The sequence below is a fragment of the Dermacentor variabilis genome, chromosome 10 (assembly GCF_050947875.1).
Source record: "Dermacentor variabilis isolate Ectoservices chromosome 10, ASM5094787v1, whole genome shotgun sequence".
Lineage (NCBI taxonomy): Eukaryota > Metazoa > Arthropoda > Arachnida > Ixodida > Ixodidae > Dermacentor > Dermacentor variabilis.
Genome location: NC_134577.1, coordinates 28,812,078 through 28,830,463, shown reverse-complemented (window position 1 = coordinate 28,830,463; position 18,386 = coordinate 28,812,078). Strand labels below are relative to the sequence as shown.

Below are 18,386 nucleotides of genomic sequence, written 5' to 3'. Positions count from 1 at the left end.
TACAAAGATTCCACAGCTAGCTTGGTTCTGCACAAGAAAAGCGGAAAGATACCTTTAAAGAAAGGAGTCAGGCAGGGAGAGACAATCTCTCCAATGCTATTCTCTGCATGCTTGGAAGAAGTATTCAAGCCTATTAAACTGGGAAGGCTTAGGGTGAGGATCAACGGCAAATATCTAGGCAACCTTAAGTTTGCACATGACATTGTCCTGTTCAGCAACACTGGGGACGAATTACAACAAATGATTAAGGACCTTAACAGAGATCGTGTAAGAGTGGGGTTGAAGACTAATATGTAGAAGACAAAGGTAATGATCAATAGCCTGACAAGGGAACAAGAGTTTAGGATCGTGAGCCTCTGAAGGAGTATGTTTATCTATGTCAATTGCTCACGGGGAACCTTGATCAAGAGACGGAAATTTATAGAATAAAAATGGGTTGGAGTGCATATGTCACGCATTGCCAGATCCTGGTTGGGAGCTTACCACTATCATTGACATGAAAGGTGTACAATCACTGCATTCTGCTAGGCCTAACATATGGGGCAGAAACTTGGAGGTTGACAAAGAAGCGTGAGAACATGTTAAGGACCGTGCAGAGAGCGATGGAATGAAAAATGATAGCTGTAACGTTGAGAGACAGGAATAGAGCGGTGTGGATCAGAGAGCAAACAGGTATAGCCGATATTCTAATTGACATTAAGAGAAAGAAATGGAGCTGGGCAGGCCATGTAATACGTAGGATGGATGCGAAGAGAAGGGAAGTGCCGTCGAGGACGGCAGAGAACTAGGTGGGGTGATGAAATTAGAAAATTTGCGGGCGCAAGTTGGAATCAGTTGGCACAGGTCAGGGGTAATTGGATATCGCAGGGAGAGGCGTTTGTTCTGCAGTGGGCAAAGAACAAAAAAAAAAGCACTGTTGATGATCAAAGCATTTTAGCTTATATTGGGCAATTCTGGCTCATGAAAAGTACTGTAAACTTTACAGGAAGAGTCTTCATTTTTTTAGAATGAAATACAGGCACTTCTTTAGTGATGAGCGATTAACTATGCGTAAGTAGACGCTGTCAAAATCCATGACGTCACTGCGAGTTAATGCAGGTACTTCAGGATGGCATTACTTCGAATGTTTCACTTTTAAATCCTTTCTGGCTTACTGAGCCTTCTCTGATGGTAATAGTAGCCATTTTGGTAGTGCAAGAGTGCAATTTACTAATGCACTAGAACCTCATGATAATGAAGCCTCAATTGACACAAAATTATCTTCGTTATATCTGGCATTTGTTATAAGCATACAGTCACTATAAGCTGATATTGGCGAGAAACATTTTAGATTTACTTTTTTACATTAAATAATTCCTTATATTTCTGTTTGCCATGTCAAGGTCTTTAGCGTCATTGTGTATGTTTAGAGCATTGTGTATGTTGAGCACATTTATGTGTATAAATTTTGAGTCAGTTTCAAGGCAGCTCTGGTGGCTTAGCTTCCACCACCTCCTACCTTTCCTGTGCTGTCCTGATAGCCTTTTATAAAAGCAAACAGTGCGCCAACTTGAAAACGACATGAACATGGCTATACACATGCAAACACATTTTGCTGCTGTGACAATGATACGGCAGAGGTGGCTGCTTTCAAAAAATTTTTTATTTGTGCTTCCAGCGAGCTGCTGACAAAAAAAAAAGCATATTTTTCCATCATCTCATAGTTTCAAGAAAGTCATTTAGCTCACAACAACAACATTTTGAAGCAACAACTATGACTGTACTAAAAACGTGCACCCCTACACTATACACGCTGCTAGCTGCACGGTGCTTTGGAGTGCGTGAAAGGCCACTGCACATAACAAGGCTCAAATATTGTACAGGCCCAACTTGTTGGGGCAGAGAATTTGTATCTACCATTGATTGTGCAGCTTTGCAATACAGGTTCAATACCAAGCTGTGCAATAAGAGCTAAATACAGGCACGTGGAAGTTCAGCTGTTTGGACTTCAAGGAATACTGACATGAAAATGAAAAATTATTATTTTTTTTGCATTGAATGAAGGTTATAACACACTGAACATTGGGAAAAATATTGGCAAGTGCCAGAGCTCCCAAGATAATTGACCGTAATATTTGTTTCTGTGAACAAGTTTCGGCTTCGGTACTCGGGAATTCGATGTGTCATGCCATCACAATAAACTGGCATGCTCTGTCTGAACTGTACATGCACACAAGCACAGTTAGAAGAAACCCGGGCAGCACTCTTGTTAGTCTTATTTTTTTTTTACAAGCAATGTCATTGGTCTTAGCCCTATTGCTGCACAAGGTCAGCAAATTTTGCTCTGTGTCGTGATGTCACAGTAATGTTGATTACACCAGGTACACCATTTCTAGACCAATGCCTGGTAACAAATTAATATGCAATGTTTCCCAACCTTCACACTTGCTAAGTGTCATTCTTTTACATGCATGAAACATGTGGTAGAGTTTCTGTAGCTTTCGAGGTGTGTCAGTACTCTTTTAATCAAAAGTACAGCGAATGCTGCTGTCCTCGAGAAGGATGCTACAAGAATAGATAGGTCATGGCTGCAGACTGTGTAGCGATTGTTTTCTTTATCCCGTCTTTAATTTGTAAGTGTGAAAAAAAAAACACCCACAGTCAGGTGGGGGCATAGCCTTGCAGCAGTGTTTTTGGTCACTTAGCTTCTTTTCTGGCTGATGTTGGCTTCATAGCAGCTAGCTGCAGGGCCAGGTCTGCCAAAGTTGTTCGAGAATATCTGATTTAATAATTTGAAATTGGGAATCTTTCACTTGTTATTTGGTGCCCTTCAGTTTACCAATGAGCGGTACACTCTTCCGGATTACACATATGTTACAATGGATACCTGTGTTATCAATAAAAAAATTGTTCATATCATGAAACAAGCACGTGGTACAAGAGAAGAGTGCAAAAAAACTGCCGAGAATGACACATCTTCCTCATAGTTTCCAGATAACTGTGAAGCATATCTGTGCCAGATTTAGCGGGCTGATGCCACTGACTGCACTTCTACCTGTGTGCAAGCCTATGGTTTGGTCCTATTCCATTAGCTTGTACAGTGTTCAATAAATGTCATTGCCGGGATTGGCTATTTGTTGTGACTGGTAACCAGAAAAATTAAAAGGATGGAATGAAAAGGAGTCCTCACAAAGTACAGCCCTACAGGGCAGTGCTTGAAGGCAGCACTTAAGGACCTACAACAGTTTTTGTAGACGAGCGAAAGAAATTAGGATAGCTTAAGCTCTGTGTTCTTGCCTTCATTACTCTTACGGTTATGGGTGCGTTACAACTCACAATTCATGTAACTGCTAGATCCACGGTAGCATCCTGTCCAAGTGGGATGGAAAAAAAATAAGTGGATGTACCACTATGTACTGTGCTTTTGTAGTTCAGATTACTTTCACTTATGTGCGTGTCCTCAAAGGTGTTTTGCAGGCCTAGCCTTCGTGTGTTTTCTCAAGTCCTCTTTTCCAATGGCTTCCTGTGTTCTCGAATCGATACATTTTTCAGTTCAAATTCCTTTTATTATATCGCCTTTGGAGAATCCGTTTGTGTTTAGCAGGGAAGCCACACAATCATATGGTAATACAAGGTGCAAGGCAAAAGAGAAGCACATTATGTAAGAATTTTGACAGAATCTACATCTTGGCCTCACATATAAAATTACTATAGCTTGTTGTGCATTGTACCTAGAAACTTTGTGTCAAGAAGCTTAACCAGACATGAAAGCTGTCTGGTTTAAGTTTGGCAATCATAAGTATGCATTGTTGACATGTTCACAGATTTTTTTTTTTTTTTTAAGAAGTAATGAATCTGCATGCAACAACATTTCCTAATGCTGCCAAGTAACGGCCTCAGAATTGGAAAGCCAGGTTATAATGCACTATCCTAGGCTAAGTTCACGTAACCATGTTTTCTTGAATCAAAGAAAGCTTCTGGTTTTGAGACAGGAAAGCTTCAAATAAAAATATGTATGAATAAATGGATGTAAGCACCAGACACAAAAAATGAGTGACTACAAATAAAAGAATGCAGCGATGGTGGACACTAATTTATCTAGGGGGCCACAGTCTTTCTCAATTGTGGCATGACTTTGGGCGGTCGTATTTTATTTATAACAAAGTACCTGAACTTTTAGTGAGTCTAGGCACCTTTGCCCACATTGAAAAATTTGTGCATGACAAGATCTATTTATATTTGAGAAATTATGGCATGTGCACCTTTACTCTGACACTCTTTCGTTAAAGTTTTGTTGTGAACAGAGAGATGTGATCAAGGAACACAAGTCACTGCTATTCAATGCAGTGTTTGATGTGCATGATGGTTCTCTGGGTTTGTGCTTCTGTCGTTCGTTTATTTTTCAGTTTGCTTCAAACCTGTGTCTACTGGTTTGTGAACATTTTGAATGCATCTCATGCTGGTGTACATATAAACTTCCTATTACTTTTCAATAGGACTGCCTACTTATGATGGGTACTCAACTCAGCATCAACTTTTGCTTGTGAAGTTGCACAGTATTTTACAAGGCCTCTTATGGTCTGTTTTTATCAGTACGTGTAAGCTCTGGCATTAAGCTATTTGGCTGACTGGTTGAGGAAATTGCAACTCATATTGAAACTGCTGCAGACAGGGTCTTCTTTAGGAGTGACTTTTTGTGGCTCTTGTCTAAGAGCCATGGTTGCTTGCACAGTTCAGTGTGTGATATGAGGTGAAATGTGCAGAGCCTTATGCTCAAGGTGTAAGCTGCCTACATCAAATGACACTGCATTGCACGTGCTGCAAAGTGCAGGTGTATACAAATGACTGCTAAGTATCCCACGACATATATTTGCTCATATGAACAAACTGCAACAGAGTTTTAGATCTGCATGTTGCCCACTGCTTTAGACTAAGGTGATTCTAGCATAGCTTGCAGCTTTCCTTGCCTTACAAGTCAGCTCAAACTGCATTAAAAGGCACCATGATGCAAAATTTTCTCTCAATGTTTACTGAAAAGCTTGTCTTGGTGAAACACCAAGACAAGCTGTAGATGTAGACAAGCTGAAGATGTAGCTCAGATGTACTAAACTGAAGTTATAGATTGTGTACTTATGAAAATCCGTGCTAGTTGTACTTGTTTATAGGAATAAGTGCCACCACAACAGTGTAGATAAAGACTGATTTTGAAGACCACAAGAATCTGCATGGCCAATTTGTAGATCTTAAGGGGTACATACGAGCCAAGCTTGTCAGATCAGAGAGCACAGATGAAGACAAGGCACACACAAATAAGTTTTTTACATGATAGGAGATATTTTTAGTACATATCTATATGAAGCTTCTTTGCATTGCATGAGAGGCAGAACACTATTTAATGTTGTGACGAAAGTGCTAAGACAATATTTTCTTGATGGCGTTGTGCACTGCAGCAAAGCTTGCTAGCAGTATATTGGGTATTACTCTATGGATGATCTCTAAAGCTGCAACCACATGGAGTGTGTTTCTGGTGCATTTTCATCTTGGCACTGTTGGCATGTCTATTTTGTACCGTATGGTAATCGATCGAAACAGATACCCAGAATATGCATTTTGGCAATGATAGCAGCACATGGTGCTATGTTGACAGACCAACACCAGGTGGCGCCAAGCTGAAAATTTGTTCCATTTGCATACCCGTGTTTGCTGCCTTACATGCTAACGTGTTAAAACTGTGCATTCAATGCTTCTAAAGTGTACTTTACGCTCATTGGGTGTTTTCTGATCCATTGTGTTACAACTGCTTTCAGCTGGCACTGTTGAACGTTTCATAAGCACCTTGAAGATAGCCGATATTGAAAATGATCATATCAAGTCAAAAATACACACAGAAGAAACAGCAATGAGGCACTCCAAACACTAAGAGCAGCGGCACATCTTTTCAAGTAAATGGGCAGATTAATGTACTTGTTTGTTTCCAGCATGGGCATGAAAAGGCAGTCTATATGGTGGCTCACGCAAGTCCTTTAGTGTGACAAAATTCACGCCACACGCAGCAAGTTGTAGCTACACTGCCGTTACATTAGCTACATTCCAAGCTGCAAGTGTCCTTTAAAAAAATCTCAAAAAGCAAAGCACCCTACATCTGCAGCAAAAACAAGGTGACAATCCATTCACTCTAAGGTGCACACAACCAGTATACATGGTGCTTCAATGTTTTCTGCATGCTCAAAGACAACATCTCGATACGATGGTTCAACATGCGCACACACAGGCATACCGTGCCATAGCACATTGCTCTTGCATCAGTCTCGATTCGGTGTGGTCCCCCTTGCACCTTTCCAGGACAACAACTCTTTAACAATTCTTTTCAGCACGCAACCCTTTCACACTCTTCCTTGCTGTCTTTTAAGGCATCTTGAAACATAGAGCTGCGCCAATGTCATGCCAGGTTGTTGTCGCAAAGAGCACAAGTCAATGCAACTACTGTAATATCTCAAGTCGCTGCAAACATATATAATCTGAAAATGTCGAGTGGGCGACCTCTCGGTGCAAAAGCCGCAATTGTTCATAAACGGCAGCAGGTTACAAAGGTAAGCTAGTTGATGAGCAATTGTCATGACAAAAAAAAAAAAAAAAAGCTTAAAAAATGAGATAAGGAAGTAGATATGGACGCATTGCTCACTACCAACTGCCATGCATATTGAGCAGAAGGCAGTTATATACATGGGGAAAGCAACAAAACAAGCACAAGTGTGAGGTTCTTAAAGCAATAAAAATGGGGGAAACCATAATCTGAAAATGCTGTATGTCTAAGCAAAGATGCAAAATTTCTTTGCCATACAGCACAAGTGAAGGCAAGTTGACAGTTTCTTCCATTTTTTGCAGTTTTTGGGTCTTGGGCTTTTGTTTGTTTGCTTGCTTTTCTTTGTGTAGGTAGACTGCCTTTGGTACAATAAACATGAGAGTTGGTAGTCAGCACTGCATCTCTGACTGCTTCCTTGTCCTAAACATTTTTTGGATGTTCTCTTATGATGTTCATAGGACACCTTCAAATTATTGTGAGTGACCTGTGTACCTAATCAAATCATTTTCTTTTGAAAAGAGCACAGGCCAATAAACAATCAAATGCTGCACACAGTTAATGCACGGGTAAGCCATGGCTTTTTGCAGTCTGGAGAGTTTTTGCGGGGTGGGCAATTTCTCAATTTATTTTACAAAATTGATACATGCTTTTGCAAGCAATTGGTAGTGCACAATGTCTCGGTGATGGGGCCATGAGTTGACATATATTACGATATAGGTCTACTTTTGCAAGACAAGTAGAAAGCAAATCTCTTGATTCCATCATCATGACACAGAGGCCCAGGCAACATATGCTAACATACATATGTTAGCTAAAATGATTGCTATGTATATACTCTATATATGCTAAAATGATTTCTACTATCCTTAGATGCTTATCACTAGTAAAGCTGTAGAAATAAATGAACTCTTTGGGGCTTACATTTCTGGGCATGCGAGTACCGGACCTCTGTGCACATTTCACTCATTTTCAAGCTGAAACCTTGCACGTCAGCAAGCTGTTTAAGGCGTTTTCCAGCTTCACTAGCAAAGTAATTTTGTTCACACAACATTGCCGCAGCTCTGTGTCTTTTATTTCTCAGTGTCAGACAGCACTTCCTATAAAAACTAGCATGTCAATACAACCACAACTCTCTAGATCCATCTCTTCAACAACTGTAAACCTGACCACACCCCGGTCCCATGCGCTTCCGCTGTGTGCTAATGGCACAAGAACAGAAACAGGGCCCACATTGTGCCATATGCTTTACATTACTGCAACTCTCCAGTTGAGGGCCACAGGACTGTCGAATGACTGTTTACAAGGCCACTGTGAAGGCAAAAATCTCTATATGTCATGCCTGTTCAGCACATATGCCAGGCAATCAAAACTAGATGAAATGGCAACCATGTGACAGAAAGCTACAAGTCCCACTTGCTAAGTTATCTAAGCTCAGTTATAGGTCATGAGGCTGCCATAATAGCTGCATGGTCAAGGTGCTCGGGGAGGGCAGGGTCTGGTAAAAGTGACCAAAAAATGGAAAAGCATTCTAAGGTTGCCTATATGTGGGGCAACTTACTTGCTTCAATATCTAAGCGCCATGCGCACATGGCAGCAGTGTAACAGCAGGCATCTCAATGCCTAAGCTTGCCACAGTACATACAGCAAGTGGAAGCAAACAAAAATGAAGTTCACTGCTTTTTTTTTCCGAGGTGCAGTGTGTATTAGTTATGAAGCTCGTTGTGAAGACATGTCAGTTGTGCCAACATCTCCAGCGTGCACAGCAACAGGCCTCTTCACACATTCAACATGGCCACAGACAAAACTACCATCTCTCAGCTACAGTGGGCAGGCATGCTTCGCATAAGTCGTCCTGGCGCAATCTCCGGAAATTGCAGCTGGTGTACTAATAAGTCTGAGTGACGCAACAGACCAACAGCATTATATGGGTGCCAAAACTGTTGTTAAAATAAACACCGGTGTGGGGGCAAGCACCCAAGGCAACACGGATGCTGGAAGTTTCACAGGTGTCTTGATTGCTTTCGTCGTCACAGGTGCGTGCTGCGGATGCCCTTCTCATGGATGGGTAGCTGGCTTCCAACAGTTGGCCGAAGTTGACGACGGACATGGCCGGATGGCAATGTCTGAGAAAGTTGACCTGATGGAGACAGGAAAATGGTCCTAAGGATACGCAGTAGACAGAGCGGAGATATGTGGCTGCATTTTGCCAGCTAAGGCCATCTAGACTTGGTGTCATCATCATTATCAGCATATATTAACGTTCTGTGCAGGACAAATACCCTCTCATAGGTCTCCAAGTGACTCTGTCCTGTGTCAGCCAAACTCTCCATAAGCCTGCAAACTTCCTAAACTCGTCACTCCATCTAATTCTCTGCTGTCCTTGACTACGTATTTTCCTTCCCTTGGCATCAGTCCTTTTACTCTAATTATATTAGATTAGACAGTCATCTGTTCTACACACTACAGGACCTCTCCCTTTTCCCCTTAAGCTTAACTAGGATCAGCGCATCCGTCTTTCCCTGCTTTGCATTACACCCACAATGTTAGAATTCAGTGCTGATTGCATGGTCTCTAGCTTCTGTTCAAGTTTCTTTGTTGTTCTTGAAGTTTCAGCCTGATAGATCCATGCCAGGTGAACAGAGATTATATACCTTTAAACTAAGTAGGCTTCTTTTAGGCAAACATGGGGGGATATTAAAAATCCAATTGCCTTACCAGTTAGCTTAAGTAAACGCTAAACAGGAGCGCTATGACTCTCAGCATTTGTTCTACGGTAAGACGTGGCTCAGTTGCAGAGAAAATTGCAAGCCTGCCATTACGGCATCCTCACCTAGCAGAGTGGCAGAAAAGCCTGGAGTAGGTCGTGTGGCAGGTCATAGTAGACGAGTGACGGGCTGAAGGCTGAGCGCAGAGCTGCGAGATCTGGCAGTGCGGCCGCCCAGGGCTCACCACGGCGGGCAAACACAGTCAATGAAGAACGTGGCACTTGTGCCAGCAGCCGCTGAAGGTCGCCCAGTGAACGACGTGCTAGAGGCAGCCACACAGGAAAGCTCACGGGTTGACCCAGGTTGTACTCTCGCACCAGAGCACCCATGCTCTCGACCATCTCCCGCGTGTACCTGAATGAAGTGGAAGGCAAGATCTGTTATGATTGTAACACATGCGACTTACTTTACAGTTCTTATAAAGGCAACATCAAAATTCTGGGGAAAAAGTATGGCAGTTTATCAAAAGGGTGAAGCATTGTGCTAAAACTCCTTGGACAGTGTTCTAACTATGTACAGTTAAACCTTGACATAACGAACTTCGATATAACAAAGTATCTAAATTTTCATAGCCTCTTGTCCATTGAACACCATGTATTTAGAACCTCAATATAACGAAGTATGTCTGTATTCGATTTCAGTATAACTGAAATTTCACTGTCACCGCAAAGAAATGCCGAGACAGTAAACGGAAACTTCTGCGAACACAGATGGTCAAATCATTGAATTACGAGCGGCTGCTTGCAAACGCACTTATTAAATGGCGTGCCCTGCAACAAGAGCAACTGCCAAAGTGGAGCCACATCATGTTTTGTATAAAGTCCAAATGCAATAAGATCCAATACAACAAAATTTCAATATAACGAAGCAAATTGCCAATTTTACTGACATCGTTATATGGAAGTTTGACTGTACATGATTGCAACATGTTGGAACAATGCAGCACACAAGGCAACTGCTGCTGGGCAGAAGGAACAGCGCCCTGGAATATACAAGGCATCTCACAATGCTGGCATGATGAGTAGTGCCGCCAGTGGCATTGCGCCTGGGTGTTGCAGGAGATGAAAATGGCAGGAAACCGTATGCATTAGTCAGCATCTTGTGGCATATCGGATAATGTTAGCGTGATGTTTACTGCTCCGACCAGTGCATACACTGAGCAGCTCAGCAGGAATGCCAGTATGCTTATAGCATGCACACATACAACACTCATGCCAGCAGGGGAAGGCAAAACGCTGCCCTTGTTCTGCCACTGAAGCGATTGAGCGTAGCATTGACGGTGAATCCACTTCACCTTGTCGTTTTTACAGCCAAATACATCCCGCATCTATGCGTATGTGCCATCAATAGTGGGACAGCACAACAACGGCTGCGCTGGTGGCCTGAACGCGCCTAAAGCGTCCGTATAATTGCTATCACAATAAATAGAGGGGCAGATCACAAGACTGCAGACTAGTGACATGGTCACACAGAGAGAGACACTGTCTCTAGTGAAAGCAGGAGATGTTTGCCTGGCATGCTACTTCAGGTGTTTTGTGATAATTATGACATACACGGCGATCAGATATACACACAAATGTCACACGTATTCAACAGGCTGGTCATGTTTAATTACTTTTGTGCCACACTATTTTCCAGAATTCTGAACAAAAATGGTGAAATTTTTTATTGAGAAATTTTTCATGAAAACACTGCAGACAGTGTTTAATGTGTTTATTTCGTCAGGATCTTAACCATCAACGCAAAAGCGAAGCTTAACAGCGCTGAACTTGATTAATCGCTGAAGTTGGGTTTTCATTTTCATGAGAAAGCCGTCGAAGCTTGAACTGCCGGCTGCACGATTTTGCAAGGCTTGAATTGCCAACTTGTTTTATTTCCTCTGCAAGAATAAACTCGCTCCCACTTTGCACACTTCCTCTTAGATTGTGTCCTGCCGTCTACAACAAACACAGCAAAGCACTGAGGTGAAACCAGCTTGTCCATGGCATTGCATCGGTCATCCTTGGTCTTTTTTACCAGAAATGCATGGACGAACCCAGCTCGTCCAAGGCACAGAAGCGGTACAACATTTAGGAAGCACTCGGTTGACTTCCTTTACAACTTCAAGGAAGGCAGCACTGCCTTTGTGCAGGCAAAGCATGAAATAAATGTGTAATCTTGGTTCACTTGGCATTGGTTTTGGTAGAACAAAAAGAAAAACGCACAATTCGGCTCCTAATTGGAAACAGCTGTCACAGTTTATTTTCAGTTAAACCCCCAAACAGCATGGCACAACTTCCTGTTTACCACCAGCTGAGAATGCCATCACCAATTGATTTTATTACAAGTAGATCTGCATTGTGGCTTGTTTCTAGCTGGGATAACTTAGTTTATTCTTTGTATTAGCATATATAGGTGGAAGCAGTCGATATACATATGTATAATCTAGAAGTATACCGGAATTCACAGTTCCAGGTTTTCTCTTGGTCATACGATGAAATGAATGAAGAGGAGGCAACAAATGTTGGCACCTTCGATTGGTAGCACTCATGCGCTAGTTGGCCCATCAAGTTTCCCCATTCATGAACAGAAACCATATTACAACAAACTTCTTGCCATCAAAGACCCATTGACCTGCTCCTAGGCCACCTGGATAGAGACACCTTCAAACATGGTTGTTATAATGAAGAATGTGCACAGAAAACTAGATTAGCTGGGACAGTAGCTAAATATACATTTCACTCAGCCAACATTGTGCTGTTGTGCTAATTGGTCACGTATTAGGTGACTTATGTGCCATTTGCTCTCTAGATCAATGAGAAATGTGACAGGTTGCATGGAGTCAATGAATCTGCTTGTGTCAGGACCGTTTGAGCGCAGCAGAGTCCATAGTCTGGTCTGATATCTACCTGCTTTCTTCTTTTCAAATGCCTCTCCAGGCATTTTGTTGGTTCTTTTTGACGGCCTATTCTTAGAAATGGTGCATCTCTAATTAATCTGCTCTCTATAGACTCTCTTGAGCTCTCTTCAGGACCTTTCCAAAAAAACATAGTTTGAAAAATGCTTTGGAGCCCCTCAGGTGTGTGTTCACTGGTGATGCAAAACTGTTAAACTATTTTCCATGGAAATATAGGCAGTTTTCTGAAACAGTTGAGTCATAGCACACTCTCGATATAATACCATCACTTTACTTCTATAATAAAAGTCAAGCCAAGGCTCCACAAACACTGCTCTCTAATGTGCCTGTGAAGTAAACTTGTAGTATCTTCCATCAATGTAGATGGCTGTAGAATGCACGCTCTCAGCCATTGGGCTGATCATTTCAGCTGGTGTACTATCAGTAGTTCTATCAGTTCTTTTTAACCATCAATAGCTAGACAGTAACTCAACTATTGATTGGATCAGGAGTGCTATCAATAACTCTCCATAACTGTTCACGCCTCTTGTCAATACTGTACTTTATGCCGGAGAACCCACCCCATTTTCAGGCATGAGCCTTCCTGGGTTGTCCAGCCGAGGGAAATGATGGAGCGAGGGAAACGGGTTCGGCAGAGCGTCAAGAAAGTCCAGGCGTCCACAGGAGGCACAGCTGCGCAGTCTGGTCCTGGCAGCACATCGGCATTCAGCACCACGGGCCCTTGCAACTGTGGGGTGGCGCCAATTCTTCATCACCATCACTACCACCATTACCAGCTGTTAAAATGAAATCTCGCTCTGACTAAGTTAGATTTCTTAAAATAAAGTGCTCTTGCCTTAACATAGTGGAGGTTTACAATTTCCATGGAGCCTGTGTCCCGTAAACTTTAGTGGCCGACTGCATTGCATGCCTTACATGTCAGATCTGTGTTACATGCATACTTTAAAAAAATATGTGGTTTACTATGCACATGAGGAGTAACCGTTAATACTTCATCCAGAGTAACTGTTAAGTGCCAATAAAGGCAGGAGACATGCCTGCACAAACTGTCAGCATGTTTTGCACAGTCGATGCAGTCATCCCGGAGTCATTAGATTGTGTGCTCCACTGTATGGTGTAGCCCACTATAATAAACAATATTGCAGCATGTACTGAAGCCTAAGAAAAGGAAGATTCGCGGCTGAAGATCTTCAGAGCCTTGAAATAAAATTTCCTTGGTCTAAATTGATTTGTCATTCTGTGTCACTCAGCAGCAGCCTGTGTCTGCAAGAATGCAGTCTGCGAGGATACCTTGTCAATGTAGCGTGCCAGGATACGGCAGGCAGGTTCAACGACCTCAGTGGACTTGAAGTCGAGCTTGGCACCCTTAGGCATGCCGCATAGGGCCAATTCATGCAGCCACTCGTCCAGAGTCAAGTCGCCATTCCCACCACCATTGCCGAAGGCTGCTGTAACGGACGGATGTGCCATGACAGGCACTGGGTAACGACCACTGGCACCCATGCTGACGTCTCCTTCAAGAATCATGCCAGGTCCTCGCAGGGCCATCGCTAGCCGCTGCCGGCTGTTGACGGCATGCTCCCAGACCACCTTGAGCCCATCGCCGGCAGCCTGTGGAAAGTAGTCCACCAGAGACGGCGCCACCGGGCCCGAGGTGGTACGACCCCTGTGCCAGTATTACAGCGACGTTAACCTCAGAAAGCCCAGACACTATTCTATATGAAAAAAATTAAAACAACTTGTTCACATTTATGTCTGCCCATGGCGAGTACATTTATGCAAAAAAAAAAATGATACAATGTTGAGTAAAAATTAATTTGTCTGCACAAAATTCATTATTTAGTAACTGACTTGATGAACTATACCCAACTGGAAACTCGCTCTGGTGTATAAAAGAATGTTACTATAGGATGTGCATTAGGTTTCTTCTGCTTAAGTTGGAATTTTCAATCAACATAACAAAAATGATACATCTAGCTTTGTGGGGCTAACTAAGGTTATGATGTGGGACTGTCGCTGCTCCATTTGGAACATTAGTGTAACGCGAACAAGATGACACAGAACTAGAAAAGTGGTCTGTGTGGTCACGTGCTCTTCTCATGTCTGCATTTTGTTTGTGTGACACTAGCATTCCAAAAGAGATTAACTTTTGTTAATTCGCTTCAGCGAAAAGGAAAGCACCTTTATTTGCAATCATTCCCTTGTGTTCTTGAAATTATGCATGAGTGAAACTTCTCTACCTTATTTTATGTGAATGATAATTCCTTGAGCGTATGCCTCATAAAAAATAGTGCGTGCAGTTGGTTCTAACTAAATGAACGAACTTAGTTCATAGGAATAAATATAATTGTGCTCTGGAACACAGACAAAATGGATTGAACAAAGATTAAGAGAAGTGACTTTTTTTTTACATTATGGGGTTTTACGTGCCAAAACCACTTTCTGATTACGAGGCATGCCGTAGTGGAGGACTCCGGAAATTTCGACCACCTGGGGTTCTTTAACATGCGCCTAAATCTAAGCACGCAGTTGTTTTCGCATTTTGCCCCCATCGAAATGCGGCCGCCGTGGCCGGGATTCGATTCCGCGACCTCGTGCTCAGCAGCCCAACACCATAGCCACTGAGCAATCACGGTGGGTCGAGAAGTGACTTTTGATTTACTTTCGAAAGGTACATTGCATTGAAACAAAGCTAGGACAAATTTGACAAAGGTTGAAAATGCAATAGAACTGTAACGATACCAGCATTCAACACACAATGCAGTTAGGGCACTACGAAGTGAAAGGAGCTGTTGCATTTACCAAAATTGCTGCTAAAATACCAGCTGTTTCGGAAGATATATTCGCACTTCATTTTGTAATTAACTCTATCTAACCAACACATGTCATTGTCAACACATAATTTTTCACTTTGACATAGGACTGGAATACATGCAGTTAAACGTTGTCATAATGGAGTCAAATCTGACACTAAAATACTTTACTTATAGCTAGTATTTGTTATAAGCGTGTATCCATTACATGCTAAAATTTTTATTTGCTTCATTATATCTGATAATTTGTTGCATCCATGCTCGTTATATTGACTTTATTGGCAAACACATGCCGGCTGCAGCAGTTACAGAACGTGTAGCTTGTTGAAATATAGGAAAGATGGCATATTGTTATTGGGCAGAATGGCATACTAAGTTTCCTGGGATCAGAAAGTCTTGAGAAACCTTGGTTCTCATGCACACAGCCAAATGGATCACTAGTTTTTCGTACTTACCCGGTGTTGGTAGCCCCGGGGCAATGTACTCTGTGGGCCGCCTTGTAGTCTTCATAATGTGTGGCTTGGGGAAAAAAAAGGAAAACAAAAAAGGAATCACACAAGAAAGAAAATTAGCATGATTCAGCAACTGTTCTTGCTTCACTTGCCAGACAATCAATCACATAAACTATGTTTAGGCTTCAAGAATAGCGTACTATTGCGCTCAGTATGACCTACAACGCGCGACCTCTTTGCTATGCGTTCTTGCATTGTAGCTCATGATGAGTGCGATAGCATCTCTAGTTGTGCCATGGATAAAAAAAAATTTTAAGGTCACATGAAAAAAAGTTAAACTGACAGTGCAGCTGAAGAAAATAGTTTTTTTTACAAACACACTATTAGCTGCTGTGAGCATCACAAATTGCATCAGATGTACTGGTTGCCAAATGAGTCAATATGACTAATCAGCCCTTTTTTCTTGATATACAGCCTTGGAGTGCATTTTGTAATTAAGAAATTCAAGAGGACCATGTGTTCAAGGTGTATTTGTTACTATCACTAATTAACTGCTTAATATTTATAGCCTTGGAGGACACATCGTTATTAATAAAACCAGTTTTAAAGGCATCTTGACCAGCAATGTGCGTTGTGACTGTGAAACACAATTCAGCATTTGCACATCACTCACACATAAAATGAGAGAGCAGAGTAGGTTTTCATTTAACATTTAATATGGAAATAATCAGTTTGTGATAAGTGCTAGCTCCCCGCTGATATAAAATTGTAATTTCTATAGTTACATTTTTTTTTAGTTATTTGCAGGTCTCTTACATAAGTGCACCTGCAACAAACAAAAGCTTCTGAAGCATGAAGTCCAAAAAGAAAACCAAATTTTGTCACAAATTGTGCAGTCGTCCTATAACTGAAAGAGTTGGTCTATACTTCGCTATACAATCATATTCTTACTCGTACATATTTAGGGCATTTGGTGAAGTCATGAGGAACATATTCGCAATCACATGCCCCGAAAAATTTTTCAATCTCTCTTACATATGTACCATGAGTATAAATATATTCCATGGTTAAGAAACCAAATTTATTTGCCCATGAAACCAGACAATTTAAGGGATACACATTGCACTCATGTTTAAGTATGTCTGTCCTTCAGATGTACATAATCATGCTACACTTTCTAATTATTAATATGTCAAATGCGAGTGCTTATCAATCTAAGAACTGGGCAGGTTCCATTTATATATCACTTCATAGAAAATGTAAGTAGTTAAGTTTCACTAATGACAGTAAAATATGTGCTCTTATACAATTTGATGTCTAAATATATTGCATTGCAATAGAAACCAATTTGATTGTTTGAACAGTTACGTGTTGCCTTTTCAACTATTTAATACCCTCTTTAATTATCTGTGGGGTGAGGCAATTTGATTGCTCAATACCTGTTTGAAGAAATTGTCCACGCAATTTCAAAGAGCTAGTAGACTTCTTCTGAGACTATACTTACCATTTATTAATTGTATGTACGTTATTTTGTAAATTCAACAGATAATTTATCTGTGCACAACAAAACAATAGAATTTGAGCTGCTATCGTTTTATATACCTACATTCGTTCACATGGGCATTTAATGCACGTATTTTCATTCTACTTGATTTGTAATGCTGTAAGAACAATTATTACATAGTACACCATACAAAACACCAACACAAAGGAATTGGGAATGCCGGTAAAATTTTCCAATTTCTAATATACATTACACGTAATATGACAGGCTTAAATTATCAATTGATGCCGTATGAGAATCTTCCCAGTTCAATTAATTTTTTTCCAGCAGGCTTATATATAATTTTGATTATTACAGGAATGACCAGAAATGGGCAATTTATTGCGGATGGTATATAACGTGCAGCGATTTTTTTCTCGATCGAAGGAAGTTTGCACACTTGCACCCAACGCGCGCAATATGCGTGACCTAGAAAAGTGAGCGAAATAAAACTCTACGTGTGGTGCAAATAAATAAAAAAAAATCACTCTCCAATTTCTGCACGCGCGCATCCGAAATGCGCGCTGTCCCGTTATGTAGTTTCATTAAACGCCAACACCAAAGAATGCGATCATGCAAGCGGGAATCGGATTAACAGGGGTTCTACATTATCCCCGCTCGAATGATCGCAATCTTCTCACACGCCGAGCGCAACAGCACGCGACCATTGCAAGCGCGTTATAAAACCACCAAGCGCTCTACGCGCACGTTATGTATTGCGCGCTCGAGGGAGGAATAAAATGTTAGAGCGACACGATTTCGATACACAACAGGCAAAACACCGCGGCTATGTACCACAAAGACCCACAAGCAGACGCCGCGTCGAGGCACAAGAAGTACGCGAGTACGACTTGCAAAGAGATCGAAGCGCTTGCTTACCCGACATTCGGATCGGAGCTCCTCAGGTCCGGGCGGGCAACGGTACCGCTTCCATTCAGAGGGCACTGGCCTCGACTGGGAAGGTCAATGACACCCTCAGCCAGCTGAGCCAACGCGCGCCGCGCGCCGCTTGACACAGAAACAATGCTCCCCACCTCCTCCGTTCTTTTTCAGCCTCCTCTTCTCTCTTTTTCGGCACCGAGCGTCCGTAGTGCGTGCGTGCGTGCGGGCATAAAATATATAGTTCTCACCCGATCATCGGCGATCGCCACCGAGAGCAAATGGGACGCGTAAACTTCGCGTCGCTTGACTCGGGTTGGGGGTTCAGTGGCACCTCGCTTACGGGACGACGAACACGCACAAAAGCAGCGGCCGGGAAGTTGGTGCGACTCGCGGCGTGCGGGGAGAAGTTGCGGCCGCCAACGAAAACGGAACCGACCAGTGCGCACGTGCGAGGTTTGGAGAATACACCTCAG

General features: G+C 42.1%; 1 protein-coding gene across 1 annotated transcript; it reads right to left on the bottom strand.

Moving 5' to 3' along the window:
• Positions 1-1,626: 1,626 nt before the first annotated feature.
• Positions 1,627-18,370, bottom strand: LOC142560231 (protein FAM151B-like). The gene is made up of 6 exons (XM_075672183.1): positions 17,911-18,370; positions 15,492-15,555; positions 13,514-13,889; positions 12,784-12,950; positions 9,393-9,681; positions 1,627-8,699 (listed from the first exon to the last, which is right to left on the bottom strand). Exons 1-5 carry the CDS (start codon positions 17,915-17,917, stop codon positions 9,393-9,395), a joined length of 903 nt encoding a protein of 300 aa, XP_075528298.1. The 5' UTR covers positions 17,918-18,370; the 3' UTR covers positions 1,627-8,699.
• Between the last annotated feature and the right edge of the window lie 16 nt (positions 18,371-18,386).